The 25,918-nt window shown below is 39.4% G+C and overlaps 1 protein-coding gene across 1 annotated transcript; it reads right to left on the minus strand.

Annotated features, from left to right (window-relative positions):
- Positions 1 to 7,918: 7,918 nt before the first annotated feature.
- On the minus strand, positions 7,919 to 13,746 carry LOC144456510 (delphilin-like). Its single transcript, XM_078151719.1, has 2 exons — positions 13,124 to 13,746; positions 7,919 to 8,029 (listed from the first exon to the last, which is right to left on the minus strand). Exons 1-2 carry the CDS (start codon positions 13,742 to 13,744, stop codon positions 7,919 to 7,921), a joined length of 732 nt encoding a protein of 243 aa, XP_078007845.1. The 5' UTR covers positions 13,745 to 13,746.
- Between the last annotated feature and the right edge of the window lie 12,172 nt (positions 13,747 to 25,918).

The raw sequence follows: 25,918 nt of genomic DNA on the forward strand, positions 1-25,918 counted from the left end.
GGAGGCCTGAGTTTAAACTTGGCCTCAGACACTTAACTACCTGTGTGGCCCTGTATGACAAAATGAGGACAAAGGAAAGGAAGGATTTTAAAGGTAAATAACCCACTGGAAGCCACTTAATTTGCGCCTGCCCCAGTTTCTTCAACTGTAAGATGGGGATAATAATAGCACCTACTGCCCATGGTTGTCATGAGGATCAAATGAGGCTTTGTAAAGCACTTCGCACAATGTCCGGCACATGCAGATGCTTAATAAAGACTTATTCCCTTCTTCTTCTCTTCCTCTCACTCAAAAAGAAGTCTGCAAAATATCAAGAAGTGTAAAATTTGCTTGCCTTCTCAATGGATGGAGAAGGAGCAAGAGAAAGGGAGAGAATTTAGAACTCAAAAAAAATGTTTTAATGAATGTTAAATTTTTTTAAATGTAATTAGAAAAGATTTAATAAAATAAATAAAAATATAATTTAAAAACATATAATCGAACAGATGTAGGGCCAGAAAAGGAAATAGGTTACTCATGTAGCAACCAACTGTTAAGGGATAATTAGTGGGCAGCTCACGTATTCTATTGGTAACCAAACAATGTTAAGAAATCCAAAGGAAGACATGGGCACATTGAATCCTTAGAGGAGCAAGAGAAAAAGGTGGACAAGACTCACACAGGATAAAGAGGTGAGGATAAGTTGCAATGAGCAATAGTAGAAGGAAAGCCTACACTAATGAGATCACAGATCCATTAAAGCAAGTGAACTTAAAATGATGTGATCCTGAGTAGTAGGGCAGCTAACAAAAATAAATCCCAGCTGTGAACATTATGATTTCCCAGAATGAAAGCTTTAGAATGAAAAAAAGGCATATATTAGACTCATGGCACTATAGAAAGTCAGAAGACCCAAATTTAGGACCCAGTTCTAGTATTTAGGGGCTGCATATTTGGTTAACCCTTTGAATGTCAATTTCCTCATCTGTAAAATAGGGGTAATCATACTTAAACTACCTCGCTCATAGAATTGTTATGAATAGAGTGCTCAGTGAACAATAAAGGACTATATAAATGCGGGCTAGTATTCTTTCCTTGGTAATGAACTGAGCCCAGTATAGGAAAGTAATTGTGGGTAATCAGATAATAGTGATCACAACACAATTAAATCCCACATTGTGGGTGAGAGAGGGAAAATCAAAAGAAACAGGTTAAAGGGTTTTTCAATTTTAGAAAAGAAAACAGTGACAAAATGAGGTCACAGGAAAAGAATTTTAAAAGCAAATAACCTACTGGAAGCCTGGAAACTACATTCAAACAATAAAGGCACTCAGCATGTGTGAGTGTGTGTGCACATGGGATGCTTTTTTTTTTTAAAGCAAAGACAAAAAAGATTACACAGCTAACTGGCATAATATGAGCACCAGACTAGATATCACTGTGAGACTTCAGACAAATCACTTAATATCTATGGTTCTTAGTTTTTTACCTGTAAGAAGGGGGAAACAATTCCTTAAAAACCTTATCAGACTGCTAAGAGGATTCAATGAAAGGATCTCTTGTGAAAGCTCATTAAAAATCATAAAATGCTTTAAAAATCTGATGTACTATTATTATCATTATCATTAGTTATCTTTTATGTGTACAGACAGTCCCCTAACCTCTGAGTGGATTGCATTGGCAAAAGGAATTCAGAACATATTTTCCTACAGAAACAATGTTATCATAGGTAGTGAGGTTCCCAAGCCAATCCATTAAAGTTTATTGTACCCAAAGTGTGAAGTACAGAACTTATAGCGTCTTTTCCACTATTCCTACCTACTACCATTGAGAAGGCTGTTTCTTGAAAGAAATGCATCTCAGGGTTCAAATCCGGATTCTAGGAATACATCTTGCCTTTCATGGGGGAAGTGCCTTTCCAAGAGACACCAGGAGGAGGGATCCCGTGAGTAGGGGAGAGTAGATACTACCAGGAACCAGAAGAGTAGATACTACCAGCAACCAAGAACTTATAGACTTGGAACTAGCATGGGAGGTACTGGAGGGGAATGGGAAAGGGAGAGGAGTCTCTTTCCTCTTACATAAGAATATGGAAAATCAGATTATATTCGTATTGGTTCAAATACAGACAAAGGAATTTGAGAAAAGTGTCTAAATGTCATAGGACCATAGAGATGAAAAGAACCTTATGTTTCCATCTAGTGGAACACTGACTTGATCTAAGCTTCAGTCTTTTGCTTAACAAAGTGTGACCAAGTGGGACAATTAAAGTGGCTGTCAAGAACAATTATACATTTCTCAAATTGGGCTTCTCAGAAGTTTCATCATTTGCAATTTTTTACTTTCTAGAAGACTAAGAAAATTCACCACCAGAGGCTCTCTCCTTTCATTTTCATCCTTGCAAATTCATTGCTTTGAAATCAAAGTAAGGAACAGTCTGAATTCCTATGAGAATGGGGGTGGCTGAGAGACACATTACATAAGTAAGGGGGAAAAAATAGTTCTTGCCCCGTGGTGCGTGTTCCACTTTGACGTCTTCAGCAGTCAGCTATCACCAGAGGTGCCTTTAACCCACATCCAAATCACAAGGTACCCATCAATAGAAAGCCATCACATGACCAGTATTGAATTTTCTATTAAATGTCAGCTGCTTCAAGGTTATAAAACTGGAACAGAGAAAGTACAAGTGTTAACCCAGAGAGATGACTTGCTATAAAAATGCCAGTATGGGATTCACTAAAGGTCCTTTTATTTTTCTCATTTCACTGGGCAGGAGCTGAATCACCCAAAGCTTTTATACGAATTTAAAGATTCCACAATCCCCCAATCTATTTAAATCCTGAACATTGCCTCCCAGCAAACAGAATTATAGGATATATCAAGTTGAAAGGGAGTCCAGAGGCTGTTTAGTCCATTCTGTACCTAAAGCATGCATCTCTTCTTTTTTTATTTTATTTTTAATTTATAAAATAAAACAAGCATTTCCATAACATAGTATAATAAAAAGATGATTGCACATGAAACTACAGATCTATTATGTACGACTTGATATTCCTTTTAAATATATAATAAAGTTATCATGTACATTTTTTCCTTTTTTCTTCTCCTTCCTTTCCCCCTCCACCCCACCCCCACCAGAGATGCCTGCCATTAAACTACATCCCATCCCCAGCAAAAGTTCAATCACCTTCCAGTTAAAGAGGAAGTACCCCTTTTCTCCACCCCACCCCACCCCAACCTAATTTGTAGCACATTCCATTTGGGATCACCTTCTAATAACGTTGTTGTCTAACTCTTCATGACCTCTCCTGGAGTTTTCTTGGCAAAGATAGTGGAATGGTTTGCTATTTCCTTCTCCAACTCTTTTTTTTTTTTTGGCTAGGCAATGGGGTTAAATGACTTGCTCAGGGTCACACACTAGTAAGTGTTATGTGTCTGAGGGCAGATTTGAACTCAGGTCCTCCTGAGCTGGTGCTCTATCCACTGCGCCACCTAGCTGCCCCTTCTCCAACTCATTTTACAGATGAGGAAAATGAGGCAAACAGGGTGAAATGACTCACCCAGGGTCACACAGCTAGTAAATAACTGAGGCCAGATTTGAACTCAGGAAGATGAATCTTCCTGACCCCCAGGCCTAGCACTCTTATCCACTGCACCACCTAGCTGCCCACCTAATAATAATAATAATAATAGCTAATAGCTAGCATGGAAATAGCATTTTAAGGTTTACAAAGCACTTTACAAACTTCATGTCATTTGATCATTACAAAAACCCTGTGAACTAGGTGTTATTATTATCCCCATATTACATATGAGAAAACTGTGGCAAACAGATGTTTAATTAAGTAACTTGCCCAGGGTCACTAATAAGTGTCTGGGCCTGGATTTGAATTTAGGTCTTCCATACTTCTATACTTTCAACTTCCAACACTCACTTTATCATCTCGTTAGGAAGATCTTCTTTATAATGAATCATCCTTTAATTTCCTCAAACTGGGATGAAATAGAGTAAATCTTTTTTTAAAATTTTATTAATTTATTTTGATTTATCAACAATCACTTCCATATGCTTTTGAGTTTAAAATTTTTCTCCCCCTTCCTCCCCACCACCTTCCCCAAAACAGCGCACAATCTGATATAGGCTATACATTTACATTCCTATTAAACATATTTTCACATTAGTGAAGTTGTAAATAAAACTTAAAACCAATAGGAGGAACCATCAGAAAGAAGAAACAAAACTCAACAGAAGAGAAAAAAAATGATAGCGATTCAACTTCCATAGTTCTTTCTTTGGAAGTGGATAGCATTTTCCATCAGGAAGCCTCTGGAGATGTCTTAGATCCTTCTATTGCTGAGAAGGGTTAAGTTTATCAATATTAGTCATCGCACAACGTGGCTGTTATTGTGTACAACGTTCCCTTGGCTCTGCTCACTTCGCTCAGCATCAGACCATACAAGTCTTCCCAGGTTTTTCTGAAGTCAGCCTGTTCACCATTTCTTACAGCACAATAGTATTCCATTACATTCATATACCACAACCTGCTCTGGCATTCCCCAGTTGATGGGTGCCCTCTCAATTTCCAATTCTTTGCCATCACAAAAAAGAGCTGCTATGAATGAAACAGAGTAAATCTAATTCCAAATCCATATGATAGCCCTTCAGATATTTGAAAACTGAGATCATGGGCCCTCTCCTCGGTCTTCCAGTAAACATTCATGGTTCCTTCAACTGATCCTGGTCTTTTCTAAGGCATGTCCCAAGCTGCCACATCATTTCTGTAGGGAGACTAAAGTTTTCTATGGGGCAAAGTATAGCACTAAAGCAATCCGACTTTGATGCCGACTGTCTGTCAGTGGAGAATTCTCACTCCGCCTCTTAGTTTACCTTTTGTTCTGGCTGAAAAAGGATTTTAAGAATATCTAAGCATTTCTGTCCCTAAATCAGATAGTCATTATCTGGTCATTGAAGACTTGGATCTCCACTCAAACACTGTGGTCAAAAAGGAAAGATTTAACTTTAACCTCAGGGTACTATGTTGGGTCTCTGTTAACTAGGTTTGGTGGAGATGAGTCAAGAGCTATCTGCCTGGCCCTAGCAGGGCTAAATTCTGGCCACTACACCCAAGCAGACTGCAGCTTCAACGGCTTGGCTGCTCCTCAAGGTATGATCTCAGAAGACAAAAGCAGGGATGAGTGCCCAGTGGAAACTACGCACTACCAGAGCACAATAAAATTGAGACCAAAAAAAAACTCAGTAGAATAATGTGCCTAGCAAGGACCCTGAGTCCAGTAAGTAGTAGACCCAAGGAACTCAGCAATGACTCAGTGACATCATAAGGCCATTGAAAGTATGTCACCTTTGGACCTTCACGTATATTCTGAAAGTCTCAGTCCCTCATGCTGGACCCCTATGCATCCCCAATGTCCCTACCAATGGCATGTAAATTTATGGAAGGGTATGCCCTATATACATGGGGATGATATTTTATTGTAATTTTCCTTACTAGGCCATTTCATTAAATTCCTTTGCTTTGAACTAATTATGTCTTCTAGCTAACTCCAAAAAAAGGTAACACATTGGGAAGGGGCTTATAAACTATCCTTCTGAGTGGATGTGGACCCACAAAGTATTTTGAACATTGAACCTGGAATTCTTGGAAGCTCTATAAAAGGGAAGGGGGGCCCAGATGCCACATCTATAAAACAAATTTACCTTTACCCAGAAAAAGGAACCTTTTTTCTTTCATCCCCACCACGCAGGGACTTCTCAAGCCATATATTTACCTCTATCTTAATCCCTAAGAAATAGACTACTTCCCATTCTAACTCTCCCCAGGCACTGGGGAAGGCTTCAAGTCATAATGTACATATGCTTCTAGTTCTTCTGAACCTTTGGGTTAAATTTTTTAAAAACCCTTCAAATGATGGATAAATCATTCAGTTCCCTTGCTGAGTGCCATATGTCAAGCAGCTTAGCTCTGTTATATCTCTAAGGAGCCTGTAAAGTCAACTCAACCCTACAATTTCATCTTAAAACTCCCACTCACAAGAATATACATGGAGTACCTAAACAGGGAAGGAAACTAAAAAATATATATTTTTTTGTAAAGCAACCAACCAGTAAGGAAGTGTTTCTAGATCCCACACTATTCCCAGAATCAAGGAACACGACCAGTGGCCTCCTCTCTTTAAAAGGACCTGCCCTTGATGAAGCATTTTCACAGGCCTTCGATCTTGCTCAGTCCCTGAAACACCAGGGAGCTTGGATTACATTCTGACTGCCAGCTCTACTTTTTTTTTCAGTTCCTGTTTTTACCTCCATGACAATAGATTGATTGTTTAGCTTGGTCATATATCCAGTACTAGCACCAGCCATGGGATTCTACCTATCCTTTCCCAATCTATAAAATGAGGGCAGAAACTTGATTCCCCTTATTGTCACATCCAACTCTCAATCCATGATGGTAAATGTAAAAATATGGATATTGTATCTTCCCTAGGAGATTTTACAGTCCTTGAGGCCAGAAACTTTTTCTGCTTTTATATTTATATCCCCAGCCTAGAATGAGGTCTTGCACATATTTGGCACTTAATGAATATTTACTGAATTGAATTAGTTAGGTGCAAGGGTATGCTAGTAAAGATTAAACAACCAGCTCTCTGAAAATGCAAGAGACTTTTAAGTTTGATCTGCAGTAACATTTTCTCCATCATTTTCTTAAGTCTAGATGATAAGCAAAAAAACAAATCGAGCTCCAATCTGTAGCAACAGCTCATTTCTGAGGTGCAAAATGCTCATATTAAAAATTTAGCAGTATAATCTCAGACTGGTCAAGTTGGTTCCAGCATACCCGGTTAGGAGTGAGTTAATACAGCAGAGCTAGTGATTTTGAACAATTATTCAGAGAGTTGTTGATGGTTTACATTTTTGCTTTTGAGAATGACCTGCTTTTACCACTCAACTATTACTAAATAACTTTTAATCATATAGATTTGTGTCAATTCCCTGTAGATTCTGGATATCATATTTTATCAGAAACATGTATTGAAATGATTCTTTTCCCAGTCCATATCTTTTCTTCTTATATTAGCCACACTGAACTTGTGCAAAAGCTTTTTCAATTCAGCTCATTTGAATATACATTTATAAAGTTCCTCCTATATGAAAAGCTCTGTGTACAAGATACTAGAGATACAAAGCTGGAAACCAAAAAAGTGGCTGCCTTCAAAGAACTTATATTCACCTGGGGGTAATATGACATGTACTTAGGTAAATAAATACAATGCAAAATGGGGGATAGTTAAGGAACCCTAACTGGTGGCCGGGATCAGAAAAGGTTCCTTTAAGGACTCTGCATAAAATGATGCCTGAGCTGAACCTCAAGAGGATTTAGGGATGTGAGTGAAAAAGCATGTTGTTAATCTCTTACTATGTGAGAAGTACACTAAGCCCAGAGGATATAAAAGAAAAAGCAAAGTAGTTCCTGCCTTCAAGGAGCTCATATTCTAATGGGGGAGGAAAAAAATAGAGGAGGTTTCAGATGAAAGAGTGATCGTTAGGATATAGCAGCAAAACAGATGGTAATGCATCTTTAGGTACATTTCATAGATGAAACCGTACTCATTTCTGATGCTGAACCATTTGACAATGCTAAGGACTTTCTTTTCTGGGTCTTTGGTAGTTGTCACTGCTGAGGATGGTGGGGGATGTAGCTCCTGCACTGCTAGCTGCTAGGCTGAAGCTGCACAAGAGTGGATTCCCCTGGATCATGGCTGGGGAAGGGGAGCAGGCTAGAAACATGACTGATATTCTGGAGTAAGGAGCATCGCTATTCCCCTAGTCCTGGATTTACCTACACACTGCTGGCATTTAATCATTGGTTGTGGCGGCAGAGATGTGGGGACCCTTCTCCATAAGGGTTACTCCATTAGATGATTACTCAAGGGGAAGAGCTAGAAGCAGGGCCAATAGTCTGGAGGAGCACTTCTGTTCTTGGGGCTCTTGGACCAAGGTGACCAGGAAGAGCGTTCCGTGTAGGGGGATGACCTGAGCAAAGGTATAAAGATGGGAGATGGAATGTTACTGCCAGTTTGGCAGGAACATAGAGCTTGTGAAGGAGAACAACTTGAAATAAACCTGGAAAGATGGCCTGTAGCCAATCTGTGAAAGACTTTAAATGCCAGACAGGGTTTGCCTTTTATGCTGGAAGCAACAGGAAATGATTGAAAATTCTTCACTACAAAAGTGAAATGGTCAGATCTGTACTTTAGGAAGACTGTTTTGGCAACTCTCTAGAGGATAGACTGGAAAGGGAAAATATTGGCATCTGGGAGGCTAATTAAAAGTGTTCTGCAATGGTCCAAGTATGAGGTGATGAGGACTTGGATGAAATTAGTGGCTGTCTGAGTGAAGCAAAGGAGATGAATGAGAGAGATGCAGAGGCAAAGTCATCAAGACTTGGCAACAGCTTAGGTTTATGGAGTGAGGGAGAGGGAAAAGTCAGTGTGATGCTGAGGCTGCGAATCTACACCACAGGAAGAATAGTGGTATGCTGGATGTAGCAATTGGGAATTTAGGAGGAGGGGTAGGTCGAAAGGAAAAGGCAATGAGTTCTGGTTTTGATATATTTAGTTTAAGAACTTCATAGGACCTCAGTTTTCTCAACCATAATGGCAATCACCATGCCTCTTCTCTTATTATTTCCCTGGGCTGCTTTGAGAATCAAATGAGAAGACACTGGTGAAAGCACATTAGCACTCTGCAAAACACTTTGGTGGTATCGATCAATCAACAAGAAAGCATTAAGCTGCTGCCATGTACCAGACGCTGTGCTAGATACCAAGACTCCAAAGACAAAATGGAACAGTCTTTGTGGTGCAGGAGCTTACATTCTAACAGCATTGCTACACTTCTGAGAGGTTTAGCTATTTAACCATTAACAGTGTCCTTTCTCATAGAGTTCCAAAGCTTATGAGTCCTAGGCTTTCCTGAAGATGGACAGGTCAGGTCTCAAGCTTAACAACCAACACAATGCTTACCTATCAATCCAAAGAGAGATCCAAAGTAGGAAGGGCAGAAGAAAACGTTAGGCTCAAACCCTCAGGAAAAGAATTACAGTTGGGAACAGCAGCGGCATATTTACCTAGCATCCAACCACTTAGATTTAACTACATCACCACCCCTTTCGAGGAGGACGGTGGTCAAGGCTTTCGACCAACTATGGATAGGAACAAAACAAAACAAAACAAAAATCAGCAGCAGATTCTTCACATAGCAGATATGGCTGTAATTCAAAGAAGAAATCTTTACATGTACAAAAAATGGAGAAGACTTTTGGCTCTCCTGGTTAGTTAGCTGAGGCCAAAGACTGTTTTTCTGTTTGTCTGCACCTGCAGCACTTAGCAAAGTGCCTGGTCTATATCAGGTGATGAATAAATGCTTTCTTATTTGCTAACACACTGACCTTTTAAGTCACACCCATACATATAGCACTGTCAGTGGCATCATACGATCATTCATTTAGAGATGGAAAGGACCTAAAGAACACACGATTCAATCCCTCTCATTTTAGAAATGAGAATGTGAGGCCCAGAGAAGGTAAATGATTTAACCAAGGTCATATAAGTAGTGACAAAGTGACAGAGGAAGAATTTGAACCTAGATCCTCCCACTCTATATGTAGCTCTCTTTTCATTGTACCATAGATGTGCACTTCTGGAGTAAAAAAACCCTATCTTCAACCCCCACCCCCTATTCTGCTCCCTTCTGTATGTCATCTTACCTATTAGAATGGAAGCTCTTTGGGAGCAAGGACTGATTTTCTTTTTTACTTGTATTTGTGTTCCCATTGCTTAGCACAATGCCTGGCACATAGTAAGCACTTAATATATATGTGCTTCCTCCCTCCCTTCCATTCTCCCTTCTCTCCTTCCTTCTTTCCCTTCTTTAAAGCATCAGTGGACAGTGACACAGTCAACAAAGGAAGAATGAAAGGGTTGTCCTGCAGCAGGGGGAGTCCAATTGACATTAAATAATTTTTAGCAGACCCAGTCTGTATGATTATATGACTTTCTCCAGTGGTATTCAGCAACCTGAAAGTTGAAGAGAAGGCAATGGTAGAGTTTGGTCAGGTATGACTGTTGAATTGGAAATTAAATCATGAAATTATGAAATGGGAGCAGGCATGCCCAGTTTGTGGAGTACTTGCTGGGAAAGACCAAGATGGCAATGGGAAACAGGGGTACAATTAGATTTTAAATAGGCACAAAGAGTACCAAGACAAATGAACTGGGTACAGAGGTAGACAGCACAGATATGAGAGGGGTGGAATAGTAAAGGGAGTCAGGTAGTGTGAGGAAGAAGATGGGGAGGGAGAAAGGCACAGACAATCACCCATATAACCATAGACTAAAGTTGGGAGCACTAGGTAACATGGACCCAGTGGATATGGAAGTATGCTGGTAGGGCAGGCAGGGGAAGATTGGAGTCTCATTTTTATAGGTTTTTCTTTCTGGAAAACAGACTCTCATCTGTGTCCTGACTCCAGGCATTTTCAGTGGCTTGGAATACTTGGAATGTTATTCCTCCTTATCTCTTTCTCCTGGCTGCCTTCAAGAGCCAGCTAAAATCTCACGTTCTGCAAGAGGCCTTTATTGATTTCCCCTTAATGCTAAGGCCTTTCCTCTGAGATTAGGTACAATTTCTCCTATATGTAACTTGATTACATACAGTTGTTTGCATGTTGTCTACCTTATAAGAATGTTAGCTTCTTAAGGGTGAAGATTGTGTTTGCCTTTCTTTATATCCAAAGTGCCTAGCACAGTGCCTGGCACATAGTAAGCCCTTAATAAATGGTTGTTGACTAATTGGTTTAAGTTTTACAAGGCACTATCTTCCCAATATTCCTAGTAAGTATTGGAGGCCACTTTGTAAAATGTGCTCAAAGGCAAAATCACCATCTCCCAATGGTTCAACATGCAAATTGTGTGCACAGTCTCTACTAGTATACAAAATTAGGTTAGAATCAGCCTATTTCTTTGCAGGTTTTGATAGACAAAACTGGAAATTCCAAGGACTAGAATTGAAGCAGAGCCCTCACTTCATTGGTTAATAATTCTATTGAATCATTACTCACATATGGATAGAAGAACAATTCTTCAGCCTGCCTGTGAAATTGTCATATTGACAGTGAAATCATTAAGGGAGAAACTGAATGTTCTAACAATTTCATTACAACCAGTGGTTAGTCCAATGAATGATATCATTTTCTCAATTCAATCAAATATCCCAAGGGCAAAATTTCACTGAAATCTATTGCAAACCGTCAAAACATATTACCATTTAAAATCTATTAGCAGTGACTTTGTTTCAAAATGGCACAATAACCTACACATCAAGTTTAACATGAAGCTCAAACTAATCTCTCCCCATCACGCCATCTGCAATCCTGAATTTCCCATTTCTGGTAATGGCATCAGGGTTCTCCCACTCTTTCATAATCAAAACAACAGAGTTATGCTTGACATTTCCCTTTCCTTCCTTACCCCATATGTAATTATTTGATTTTCCTTTCAAAATATAGCTCAACAGAACCAGGAAAACATTGTACACAGTAACAGCAATATTACAAAGATGATCAACTGTGACTTAGCTACTCTGATCAAGACAATGATCCAAGACAATGCCAACAGACCCATGATGAAAAATGATATCCACCTCCAGAAAGAGAACTATGAACTCTTAATGCAAGTTGAAGCATGCTTTTTTCAAACTTTACTTATTGTTTTATTTTGTTTACATTTTCTTTTGCAATATGGCTAATATGGAAATATATTTTGCATGACTTCACAATCCCTGCCCTCAAAGAGCTTACAATCTAATGGGGGAGACATACAAACAAGTCTATATAAAGTAAACTATACATGGGATAAAAAGGAAATAATTAAAAGAGGGAAAGCACTGGAATGAAGAGGGGTTGGAGGGTCAGCTAGGTGTCAAAGTGGATAGAGCACGGGCCTTGGAGTCAAGAGGACCTGAGTTCAAATCTGGCCTCAGACACTTGACATTTACTAGCTGTGTGACCCTGGGCAAGTCACTTCACCCCACTGCTTAGCAAAAAAAGAAGAAAAAAAAGAGGAGTTGGTGGAGAAGGTGTACTATAGAAAGCAGAATTTTAGTTGGGATTTAAAGAAAGCCAAGAAGGTCAGTAGTTGGAGCAGGGGAGGAAAAGCATTCCAGACATGGAAGACAGCCATAGAGAACACTTGGAGCTGAAGGATGGAATGTCTTGTTTGTGGAATAGCCAGGAAGGCAAGTGTCACTGGATTGAAGAGTACATTTTGGGAAGTAAGATGTAAGAAGACAGAAAAGGCAGAAGGGGGTGAGGTTATGAAGGGCTTTGAATGCCAAACAGAACATCTTGTATTTGCTCCTCGAGACAACAGGGAGTCAATGAAGTGTATTGAGTAGAGAGATGACATGATTAGACTTTGTTTTAGGAAATCACTTTGGTGGTTGAATGGAGAATGGGTTGGAATGGGAAGGGACTTGAGGCAGGCAGTCCTACCAGAAGGCTGTTGCATTGGTCTATGCATGAGGTAAGGAGAGCTTGTACTAGAGTAGGAGCAGTGTCAGCAAAGAGAAGTGGGCATATTCAGGAGATGTTGCAAAGATGAAATCAACAGGCCTTGGCCACAACTTGGATACAGCAGGTGAGAGACAGTGAGGTACCCAGGATGACTCCTAGGTTGAGATCCTGAGACACTGGGAGAATGGTATTGCCCTCTACTGTAATAGGTAAAAGATAACAAGTTCTGTTTTGGACATATTATGTTTAAGATGGCTACTGGACATCCAGTTCAAGATGTTTGAAAGGCAATTGGAGATGCCAGAAGGGGAGTCAACAGAGAGACTGGGGTAGGAATCACCAGCCTAGAAATGGTCATTAAATCCATGGGAGCTGATGAGGTCACCCAGTGAAGAGGGAGAAGAGATGAGGATCCAGGGCAAAACCTTGAGGGACACCTACAGTAAGAGGGTGTGATCTGGATGATTCCTCCTTCAACCGGAAAAGTAGGCTACCATCCAAAATTACAGATGCCCTGCCTTCCCTAGCAATAGTGATCCTGACATGGACCTCACCTTTCTGTTGAACGCCTTGGCCTTGTGCCTCCTTTCCAGGTGCACAGCTTCAGGGCTCTGCACAGAGTCTGGGATGCTGCTGCCACTGCTGCTACTGCTGCTGCTTCTGCTACTGCTGCTGCTGCTGCTGCTTGGGTTATGTTCCCCCAGTTTTAGCAGCCCCAAGCCTAGTGCCTTTCCCTGGCAGGACTCAATTAGGAGAGTAGCCATTTCATACTGTATCACAGGGATGCCATTAATCTCCAGAATGTAATCTTCAGCCTTAAGGCCAGCCTCTTCCGCAGGGGAGCCAGTGTTAACGTTCCCCACTCGCAGGGGGATGCCTCTCAGCAGAGTAAAACCAAAACTACCATCAGGGCCAGGGGGAAGCTCGACCTGCTGGACCCGAGACACTACCCCAATGCTGGGAGGTGCGTTCTCACACTGCCGAGCTAAGGTCACCAGGCTCTGGCAATTCAGGGAGGTTACTGGTTGGCCTTCAATCTCCAGGATCTGGTCTCCGGGCCGCAGTCCAGCCAAGTAGGCACTGCTTCCTTCTTCTACCTGGAGGATGTAGCATGGACCATTCCCACCAATCCTAAAGCCAAACTCCTCAGGCCAGGCTTGATTGGTCACTGGCATGATGGTCACTGGAAAGGGAAGATCACACAAAAGATGGATGAGAAGCCTTCACAGTACCTTAAGCATTTTACACAAGTTATCTCTCTCCTCCCCAGTACCCTCTTCAGTCTCTGACCAAATAACCACAGTCAGGCCAAGCTGGGTCATTCTAGAAAAGCTACAGATTTCGAGTACCTAAGGCAGGGGTGTTCCATAGGCTAACAGCGGGGCTTCCCTAGCTTGCTTCAAGGCTCAGCTCAAATCCCACCTTCTGCAGGAAGTCTTTTCTGGACCTCTCCCTTCCCTCATATCCTCTCTTTCAGCTAGTGCTTTCCTTCTGAGATTACCTTCTATTTATACTGTATATCTCTTATAAGTATATATTTTTTTTGTTTTTGTTGCATATTTTCTCTTCCACTAGAATGTGAGGTTTTAAAGGTCAAAGCCTATATTTTTGCCATTCTTTGTATCCCTAAGGCCCGGTCCTTAACAAGAGTTTGTTAAGGCTGATTGACTGATAATGCACCATAATGGAAAGAGCCCTGAACTTGTCAGAAGACCTGGGCTTGAGTCCCGGCTATATCATATACTAACTATGACAGCTTCCTCATCTACAAAATTGGGGTGATGATTTTTTATTATCTACTTTATAGGACTGTTGTGAGGAAGATAGAGTTCTGCAAACCTAAAAATGCTAGAGGAATTTGTGACTTTTTTGTTTCTATTGCAATACTTCTTAACCCTGTTTTACTGATTTCCCCAGAATGCAAAGCTGGTTGGAAGGTAAAGGGAGACAAAGTGGACGCAGAGGCCATCTTTGTTTATCTAATTGTTTAGAAATTAGAAACACCAACATGGTCAACATTTCACTCAACCTCACCTATACTGCTTTCCCTAAAAGACTCTAAATGAAGATGAAAAACTTTGAGATTGAAAGACAAGAGTCCCTCTTTTTGAGTCCCTCTAGTCTCAGAGTCCAGTTCATAAGCATCAGAAGTAATAATTCACACTTATAGTGTGACTTCACCAGAATCAGACATAATAATTCACACTTACAGTGTATTCTACCAGAGTCCTGCTCAACTACCACACTTTAGTTGTGGAGGTGGCCCTGAATGCGTGAAGGCTATGTCAGCCATGTATAATCTCTGGCAAGACCACAGGCCAGCCTGGAAAGACTCTGAGTGTGAACCCAATGATCAAGTATATGTCTGCCGCATAAAGACCAGTCTAATTAATTTCAGTAGTTTTATCATCTGGTAAGCCAAAGGGTAATGATTTCTGGGCCACAAGAACCTTTGAAGAACAGCTACTAAATTAGAGAAGAGTTGAAGAAACTATACTTTTGGAAGGAATGTCCCCCAAGGAAAGCCACACATCCTTGAGGTACACGTAGAAGATTACATTGGAGCTTTCTTCCCCGAGATTCTGATGATGTCTTGGAGACACTATTCTATAATTTTGTACACAGATGCAAAGTCTTCTCTGAGGCTTCAATGAAACTTAGAAGAAAACTCTTTAGTTTTTTAATGTTCTGCCTACAGAAGGCAAGTCTGCAAATCTGCAAAGTATAGACCAGGTGTGTTTGTCATCCAAGGATTATCCTTTGTATAGTCCAATTGAGAGAAGCTTATCACCATAAGGTTAGTCACCAGGAAAAGAATGTTTCAGTTTTACCAAATGCTGTGATGTATCCATGACAAAGGCATGAAAGGGTTACAACTTGCATTGGTGGAAGAAATACCCTCACCAATAAAGTCACAGTCGTTTAAAATGGCGAAGAAATACTCAAAGGGGAAAATACCTTGGTATCCTACTATGAAAAACAACAGAACAAATTAACTGCTAAAGTTCTATCTTCAGCCCTATTGCAGGTTGGCCTTCAATTTCTAAGATCTTGTCTCTTGCCAGATTCCCACTGCTCTCTATTTTCACTTAAATATTATATTGATGTAAGCCTGGAGGGAGGTCTGTGGTGAGTGCTAAGCTCTGTGTCTTCAGTCCTGTCCTATTCTGCTTATTTTCTTTAAGTCAATAGCTGAAATAAAGGAATAAAAAATCATGTAACAAGGTCAAGAAGGATAACTAATATGCTGGGTGAGAGGATCAGCATCCAAAAAGATATACATAGGCTAGAATGATGGGCCAACTCTAATACCATATATGTGTGTATATGTATATATGTATATGTGTATATACACACATATATGTACCATATATAGCACCATATGCATGTGTATATATGTATCTATATACATACACATAAATGTGTATATATATATGTATCTATATACATACAAATAAATTGTATATATTTTATGTAAAACAAATTCCATGAGGGGATTAATTTTATCTTATCTTCTAGCATGATGTTTCTCATAGAGTAGGTGCTACATAAATATTGTTGAATTAGATAAGATTTAATAGGGATAAATATAAAATTCTGCACTTAGAAAAAAAAAGGAATTAATCACATAAGTACAAAATGTAGGAAATGTGGCATAACAGTTTAGTGATTTTTTTGAGCTGCAACCTCATAATAAATTTATGGACTAATACAGCAGCCAGAAAAACCCTAATGCTATCTTAGGCTGCAGTAAAAGAAGTATAGTGCACAGAATGAAGTGACAATCCTATTGTATTCTGTCTAAATCAATCAATATCTGGAATGTTATGTTCAGTCCTAGCTGCCAGTTCTAGAAAGGATACTGAGAAGTCAGGGTGTATTCACAGAAGGGCAAACAAGAGCATACCAGAGATCATGCCTTAAGAACATCACTTGAAGGAGCCAGGAGCGTTGATCCAGGAAAAGAAATAGCTTACAGGAAACACAACTTCATTCTTCAAATAACTGAATGGTTGTAATGTGAAAAAGAATTCTGGGGAAGAGGCCTGGACCTGTGATTTCATCAATGTAGAGACCTCTTGCTGGATGAGGAAACCTTCTCTGCCAAGGCAAATCAGTGACAAATTATAATCACAGAAAGTTTCCTAGGACACTGAGAGGTTAAATTACTTGCCTGGAGTCACATGTGCCCAGATGTGTTGGAGGTGGGATTTTAACCCAGGTCTTCCTGACTCCATAGTCAGCTCTCTACATACTACATCACACAAAAAGGGATGAGACTTGTTTTATTTAGTATGGCTCCACAGGGCAAAAGAACAGGATGATAATAATAGATTTTGGCCCACTATAAGAAAGAACTTTATAACAATTAAAGCTGTCTGAAAAGGAACTGGATACCATTATGGACAATGAGTTTCTTGTTATTTGAGTTATTCAAGAAGAAGCTGGATGGCCAACTTTCATAGATATTAGGCTAGAACATCAGGTTTATGCACTGGATAGAGTATGAGAATAGAAAATTTAGGGAATACCTTCCAACTCTTAGATTCAGTCATAATACTTTGTTAAATCTGTAATCCGATTGATGTGAGTACACTCTCCAAGGATACAGGTTACAATTCATCCATCACTGTCCATCTTTGTCGCTTCTTGTTCATTTCCTCCCATAAATCCTTAACACTAGATCTACCTACCATGTTTGGACCTTTTCTAGGTCTCTTGACATTGAGTGGATCAATTGAGAATGTAGTCTGTCCATCAGTTATTCTTGGATCTCAGCGTGTGATTAACCAATCTTTCTTTCTAGTCATACATTTTTCCAATGATAACCTCTATACCAATGAACACTTACTCACTGCCAATGTGTTGAAGCCTACTCATAACTGCCATGCATCTCACTACTGCCCTTTGAGTGAACTGTAACTCCATTTACTCAAAGACTGGAGTATTCCATGACTCAGCAGTATAACACCTTCCAAAGAATATTGATGCCTAAAAGGTTAGCCTTTGTTATAGGGAAAAGGTTGAAGCCATTAAAAGAACTATACAATTACATGGGATATCACTTGCAAAAATCTGTCTGCTCTCTCCTTATACTTCCATCAAAGATGCTCTTAGTGAATTAGATTAGTCTGACAAAAATTTTTAATAGAGATTGGAAAGTAATCATACAAGCAGGTAGTTATTGACATTCTCTTGGTTACTTTTTTTAGGATAAGGTTTAAAATTTGTCCAACTCTTTTATGTGACTCCATATTTCAGATACCTTGAGAATCAATCCCTCAGTTCCAGCATGGACCCCTGTGTGTATATTAGATCTGGTCTAGGTACTCTTTCCATCTTTATTTTCTTCACTACCATTTCTACTTCTTCATGAAGCATACCTAGGGTGATAGTGTTAGAGTCCAAATATGATGGCTACACTGTCCTTGATGGTGAATAAAGTTTGTTATAAAAATATTTACAGAAGCACAGGTGGCACAGTGAATAGAACACCGGCCCTAGATTCAGGAGGACCTGAGTTCAAATCCAGTCTCAGACACATGATACTCACTAGCTGTGTGACTCTGGGCAAGTCACTTAACCCTGACTGCCTCGCAAATATATACATATTTATTTACAAATCCTGTCTATTTTTCATCTGTTTTACTATCTTCGTTTCATCTTCATCTTCAAATGTCCTAGGAATGTCTTCACTTAGTTGGGTCTCTCATCAAACTTTCTTAATTGTATTTTTCCCTCCGCTACTTCTAGCTGTTTTATGAAGCACATAATTTTCTACCATCCTCCTCTATAGGATCTTCAAATGAGTTTTTATTCTAAACCAGTATTGCCCTGGGCTGCCATAACCTTTTGCTTAGCAAGGAGATCAAGTATCTGCTAGTTGAAATAATTTCTAGACACTTTTGTTCTCTTTTTCACAATTGATTTATATCACTTAAACTTCTTTGAGAAATGGTTATGAGCTGTTGATGTTTGTCTACTCATGTCTCATTTTGCGATTTCAATGGCTTTTAAAAATAGGTCAGGTTGGAGTTGTTTCAATATTTTGTCATATCTTTTAAAATTTATTCTTCTAGTTTTATGTTAATTTTGATCTCTGCTCTAACAAGTGGTCTGAATATATTTAGCTGATTCAGGATTGCTTCTTATGTTAATATTGAATTATTCACAATGTTAAAATATGATAAATTTCACTTGAAATTATTTGGCTGTCACCATGTGTAGAGCCTACCAAATCATGCATGACATACAAAAATTAGGCTTCCATGTAGTTTAGAAGTCTTCTGTTTTATCTGTTTCTTACTCTAAAACCATATTTTTCATCATCCTCTCCTTTGACCAAATCTGCATTAAAGTTACTGAGTGGCAAAGCATATCTTGATTCAATATAAAGGTTTTTAATCAAGTTCTTCATAAAAATTTTTCTATTTCTTTATCCTTTGCAACAGATGTTGGTTCATAAACTGAAATTATTTTCATGGTTCTATTTTTATAAATTCTTATTATTATTAACATCAGAATATAAGATCATCAAATGCCCCATGAAATTGTTTTTTGCTGCTGATTAAGAGTTTATAAAACTGACTCTTTATTTTCTTCTGCAAAGGGAACCTATGAAATACCCTTCCATTTAGTTGATACTTCCTTCTGTATCATTTCATAAATGCCAAGATTAATATGATTAACTACTAGAGTATCAAACATTCTAGTAGTCTGTCTACTCACTAGTAAGTGGACAAGAATTTCACATAAATTTAGCTGTTGATTGTCACAGGGGCTCTTTACCTAGAAACTAAAAAAAAAAAAGTTCAATAACTGTATTTCAATATAATTGGTTTCCTTTTTAATCCCATGTATTTTGTTTTTGGCATTTAAAAATATTATTCTGAAAAGGGTTCACAAGACTGCTAAAGGGATCCCTGATAAAAAAAAATTTAAGAATCATTGGTCTAAAAACTGTGATTCTTAGCACATTGTGATCCTTTTTCTTTCAGTCTACCACTGTTCCTGGAGAAGTGGAAGAGGGCCTATAAAAGAGGCGGGGACCAAACATCATTTTGTGCTGTTCTTGGTTTCCTGAGTTGCCATGGTGTAAAAAATACCTCACCAAATGGCCAGCACCTGGTGTATAGCCTCCCTGTACTAAGGTGTATGGTCCTCAAAAAGCAGACATAGTAGAACCTGTCAGAGGTTACATTCCACTGGCATGGCCTTAGAAAACCTAGGGTCACCTCCACACCATGATAAGAGCAGGATGCTATATCATATCTAATACATGTCCTCCCTGATATGACAAATGTCTTTATTACTCCCATTAGGCTTTGAAACTCGTGTACAATACAAAATGTGAACACTAGAAGAATATTTGGGAGGATCCTTTAAACCCTTTGGAAGATTGCCTTTGGGACCTTTTCTCAGGAAAGCTGACCCACCTCTCACATAAAAGAAGCCTTTGGAAAAACTCCATTTCTTTCCCTATACTCTAATCGAATTATTTCTAATTGCTATACACCTAGTACAGTTAGGACAAAGCACCACCATTATAGCAATGACACAACTTAGGTTTGGGACAGGAGAAAAAGAGTACAAAAATACAGCCATGCTGATTCTTTTTGTACCTCTAATTCCCCTATTTAGAGTTGAAGAGCAAAAAGGGGATATGATCAGGGATCAGCCACTTCCTAACCCAGTACATTGCCACATAGTGAGGTAGAAAGCAAGCTGGACTTGGATTGAGGTTTCATTTATAATGCTGTTTCTGCCACTTACTACTTGTGTAATATTGGACCCTTTATGAACCTTTTTTTCTCATCTGTAAAATGAAAGAGTTAAACTACATTATATATCGGGTCCCCTCCATCTCTAAATCCTAGATTGAAGCCATTGATTTTGAGCTACCTACATTACTGATAAGGTTATGAGCTGCTTAAGAAGATAGTCTCTGAGAAAGAAATTTGGATTTCTGGGCTATGATTTTAAATCTATAACTAATGAAATGTTTAAAAAAAAATAAAATAAAATATAGGAATAGTGAATTCCTGACCAGGGATGCAGTGTTCCTAACAAGGGCTAGTAAAAGATATATTAGGCCAGCATCTTGCAAAGCCAATCAAAAAGACTTTAACATTAAAAGGAAGGGCAGGATAGAGTCAAGATGGGAAAGTAGCAGAAAGAAGTACAGCTAAGCTTCCTGATACATCTCTTCCACAAAGATCCAGAAAATATACCAGTCCTGATCAAGAAATAGAAGAAATAAATCACAATGAGTCATATTTCCAGCCAAGGTCAGCATGGGGAGACAGACAGAGAGGTCTGCAGACACTATGGAGGGGTTTAGTGAATAGCACATCAAGCGGAAAATTCCAGGACACAGGAACTAAAAGAAAACTATGGCTGTGCACCAAGGCAAGAAGAGGTCCCAAACCCACAGGGAGACACTGACCTTGTGCAGGTAGCAAGAACAGGTGCCCAAAGGCAGCTGTATTGTTTACTACACAGGCTTTGAAACTCGAGTACAATACAAAATGTGAACACTGGAAGAACATTTGGGAGGATCCTCTAAATCTACCCATTAACTACCCAGTTCCAAGTCACAGATCCAAGGTATACTGAGGAAGGGACCTATGTCTAGGAGTGGCACTCCAGAGAATGTGGAAGCCATGGGCCCTAGGCTATGTACCGTAAAAGTGCACAGTACGAGTTCAGAAACAAACAGTAGCTACGTTAGCCACCAATCCATTCTGAAGCCTGCAGTAGAACAACCAGGTTGGATTGTAGGGCAGGAATCCCAGACCAAAAGAGAGCCTGAAATTCTTTTACTTGGAAGCTATAGAACTTTCTAGCTAGCTAATAGTAACTGAGTCCAGTAGCAATCTACTAGAATGCCAACTAGGGACAACTTCACAGGAATGTGGTGCAGGCCCAAAAAACAGGTCAGGAATTTGCAGAGCTCAGGCCAATATGGCAATGATCAGATTTTGCCCTGGACCATACTACTTTGGAAGCACTGAAAAGTTGCAGGTCCCCAGACTAACCCTAAGATCCTGGAACACCACAACACTTAATACCCCCAAGAAAGCAGCAAAAGGATCCAAGAAGACACAAATTCAGCCCAGATATTACCTCCAGAAATACACAGAGCACAGCCCTAACATAAAGTCTGAAATCAGGAAGTAGGCTAGAAAAATGAGCAGATAAATGAACAAAAAGAATACCACTACAAATAATTATTAGGATGACAGGGAAACTCAAGACACAAATCCAGAAGAAGAGAATGACTCTAAGCCTCAACGAAAAATACAACCTGTGTACTCAACTAGATTTCTACAATATATAGAGCAAGAATTTTTTAAAAGCTTAAAAATGATTTAAAAAAATAAAATAAGAGTGCTAGAGAGAAAAAGGGAAAAGAAGTGAGAGGTAAGGTAGAAAGGATCGAAAGAAGAATTAAAGCTTGGAACAAAATGGTACAAAACTTTACCGAAGCAGAAGACTACCCAAAAATTAAAATGGATCAAACAGAAGCCAATGTTACTCTATGAAATGGCAAAACAAACAAACAAACAAAAAAAACCCCCAACATTAAAATGAAACCACAAGACTGGAAAAATAGAAGAATGGTATCATATGTAAAAAAGCCAATGACCTGGAAAATAGATTGAGATGAGAGAATTTAAGAATCACCGCACTACCTGAAAGCTATAACCAAAAAAGAGTCTAGATACCATATTTCAAGAAATAATGAAAGAAATCCTCCCAGATCTCTTAGAACTAGAGGGCAAGTGAAAATGAAAAGAACCCACTGGCCACCTCCTGAAAGAGACCACAAAATGAAAACTCCTAGGAACATTATAGCTAAAGTCTACAGCTTCCAAGACAAAGCAAAAATACCACAAGCAGCCAAAAAGAAAGAATTCAAAAACTAAGGAGCAGCAGTCAGGATCACACATGATTTAATAACCACAAACAGAGAGCTTGGAATAGGATATTCTTGAAAGTAAAGGATACAGGCTTAGGTAAGAATGGCCTATCCAGCAAAACCGAGTAGTAATAATAATGGCAATAGCAATGAAAACAAGAGTTAACGTTTATGTGGTACTTCCTATGCACCAGGCATTGTGCTAAGTGCTTTACAAGTATTATCTCATTTGTCCCTCACAACAACCCTGAGAGGCAGGTGCTATTATTATCCCCATTTTATAGATGAGGAAGCAGAGGCAAATAGGGGTTAAGTTTCTTTCCCAGAGTCACACAGCTAATAAGTGTACAAGGCTAGATTTGAACTCAGGTCTTCCTGACTACAGGCCTGGCCCTCTGGACCTCTAACAAAATAAAGTACTTCTAAGAACTCTTGATGAAAAGACCAAAGCCATACAGAAATTATGAAGTGCAAACACAGAAGTCAAGACAAATGTAAAGATGTAAACATGAACATATAATCCTAAGGGAATAAACAAGAATAGATTGTTTAAGTTCTAATAAAGGAAAATAATACACGTCCCCTTTGAACTTTATCATTAGCAGGGACCACAGAGGCTGCCTAATTAGACAGAAGACCTAGGAGTGCTTCTCACATGTCTTGATGAGTTTAAAAGAAGAATACAAAGAGTGGGAAAGAGGAATAGACAGCGGAGGGGTGGGAGGGAAAGGAAGGTTAGGAAAAATAATCTCACACAATAAGAAGTCTCTAAAAACAAGGAGGGTGAGAGAAGCATCTAACACCTGAACCTCCCATTCATCTGAATGGTCAAAGAAAGGAGGATTATACATAACACACACAGAATTGGGTACAAAGATACATTTCCCTCCATGGGGAAATAGGAAGGAAAGGGGAAAGGGAAAAAGGAGGGAATAAGATGAAGGATCGATTAAGAGAGGGATCAGGGAGGTGGAGCCGAGATGGCAGAGTAAAGGCAGTGACTTACTTGAGTCCTCCCCCAAACCCCTCCAAATACCTGTAAAAATGACTCTAAACAAATCTTAGAGCAACAGAACCCACAAAAAGACAGAGTGAAACAAATTCCCAGCCCAAGACAACCTAGATGGTTGATGGGGAAGGTCTGTGTGCTGGGCTGGGAGAGGAACACAGTTCAGCATGGGCCATGCAGACAAAGACAGGGCCCCAGCGAACCTGGAACAGGCTTCAGGGGACTGAATCACTAGCAGTTGTAACTCATGAGACCTTTCTCAGTATTAAGGTAGTTGGAGGGAATATATATACACAGAGGGCACAGGGTGAGTTGAATATGAAGGGATGATATCTAAAAAATAAAATTAAGGGGTGAGAGAGGATTGTACTGGGAGGAGAAAGGGAGAGGTAGAATGGGGTAAATTATCTCACATAAAAGAGGCAAGAAAAATCTTTTACAGTGGAGGGGAAGAGGGGGGGATATGAGAGGGAATGAGTGAATCTTTCATTGAATTTTGCTGAAGGAGGGAATAATATACACACTCAATTGGGTATAGAAATTTATCTTACCCTACAGGAAAATAGGGGGGAAGAAGATAAGGGAGAGGGAGATGATAAAAGGAAGGGCACAGTAGGGTAAGGGGTAATCAGAAGCAAACACTTCTGAGGAGGGACAGAGTCAAAGGAGAGAATAGAATAAATGGGGGGGTGGGATAGGATGGAGGGAAATATAGTTAATCTTTCACAACATGACTATTATGGAAGTATTTTTGCATGACTACACATGTATAACCTATATCAAATTGCTTGCCTGCTCAATGAGGGTGGGTGGGGAGGGAGGAAGGGAGAGAATTTGGAACTCAAAGTTTTAAAAATTAAAGTTAAAAATTGTTTTTTACATGCAACTGGGAAATAAGATATACCGGCAATGGGGTATAGAAATCTATCCTGCCCTACAGGAAAATAGAAGGGGATAAAAGAAGGGGAGAGGTGATAGAAGGGAGAGCAGATTGGGGGAAGGGGTATTCAGAATACATGCTGTCTTGGGGTGAGAGGAAGGGAGAGATGGGGAGAAATTTTAGAATTAAAAATCTTGTAGAAGTGAATGTTGAAAACTAAAAATAAATTAATTTTTAAAAAGAGAGGGATCAGTCTTAAGCAAAGGAGTATAAATTCTGAAGAGGAGCTTAAATGAAGAGGGAAAAAGAGGATAAGAACCTGTTACTGAGCTTTTAGTGAGGAAAAAGAAGCAGGGATGAGGAGAAGCAGATTATACCAAATTTACAGTACCAGAACTGTTCTCATGCCTCTCTCACCAAAAATACGAGAAAATAAGATAGAAGGAAATGCAGTAATAGCCTGCTGGTGAGTCTGCTTACCTTCTCTCCCCACTCCAATTCATCCTCCTTTTAGTCACTAAAGTGATTTTCCTAAAGCACAGGTCTGACCACGTCACTCACCTGGCCTAAATCAGTTAACTTTAGTGTCTCTCTATAGTCTCCAGAAGCAAATACAAAATGCTATCTGGCATTCAAAGCCCTTTATAACCTAACCTCTTCCTACCTTTCCCGTCTTTTTATCCTTTACTCCCCACCAGGTACATTCTGATACACTGCCACTGGCCTCCTGGCTGTTCCTCAAACAAAACACAACCTCTCTCAGGTCTGGGCATTTTCTCTGGCTGTCCCCCAAGCCTTGAATGCTCTCCCTCCTCCACTCTGCCTACTGACTTCTCTGGCTTCCTTTAAGTCCCAACTAAAATCCCATCTTTTACTGGAAACTTACCCCAACCCCTCTTAATTCTAGGGCCTAACCTCTTGCTTTGTCTGTACTTGTTTGCATATTGTCTCCCCCATTAGATTGTAAGCTCCCTAAGGGCAAGGACTTCTTTTGCCTCTTTTTGCATTCCCAGTACTTAGCACAGTGCCTGGTACATAGTTGGCACTTAATAAATGTTATTCATTGATTGAGATACATAGTTAACAATCATAACTCTGAATGTCTATGGACTGACCTCACCTATAAAATGGAAGAAGATAGAAGAGCCAATTAGAAAGCAGAATCCAACAAAATCCTAGCAGAACCTTGTAAGAAACACACACGAAACAGAAAAATGCACCCAAGAGTTAAAATAAGGGATTAGAGCAAAATCTATTAGGATTCAGCTGAAGTAAAAAAAGACATGGAGAGATAGTGATCACGATCACGGACAAAGCAATAGCAAAAATAGATTTAATTAAAAGACATAAACAGGGAAACTACATTTTGCTGAAAAGTACTATACACAGTGATTTTAAAAATCAAGGGTGGGGGAGAAAGCTGCCTACATATATCCACTAAGCTGAATTCCAGAAAGAGTACCAACAATAAAGGAAGAAGAATAGCAAAGTTGCTGAAAAATTCATGAGACAAAGTCTTTAAAAGAAGATAGCAATAA

This window comes from Phascolarctos cinereus, unplaced genomic scaffold (assembly GCF_003287225.1).
Source record: "Phascolarctos cinereus isolate Bilbo 61053 unplaced genomic scaffold, phaCin_HiC Scaffold_4;HRSCAF=312, whole genome shotgun sequence".
Classification (NCBI taxonomy): domain Eukaryota; kingdom Metazoa; phylum Chordata; class Mammalia; order Diprotodontia; family Phascolarctidae; genus Phascolarctos; species Phascolarctos cinereus.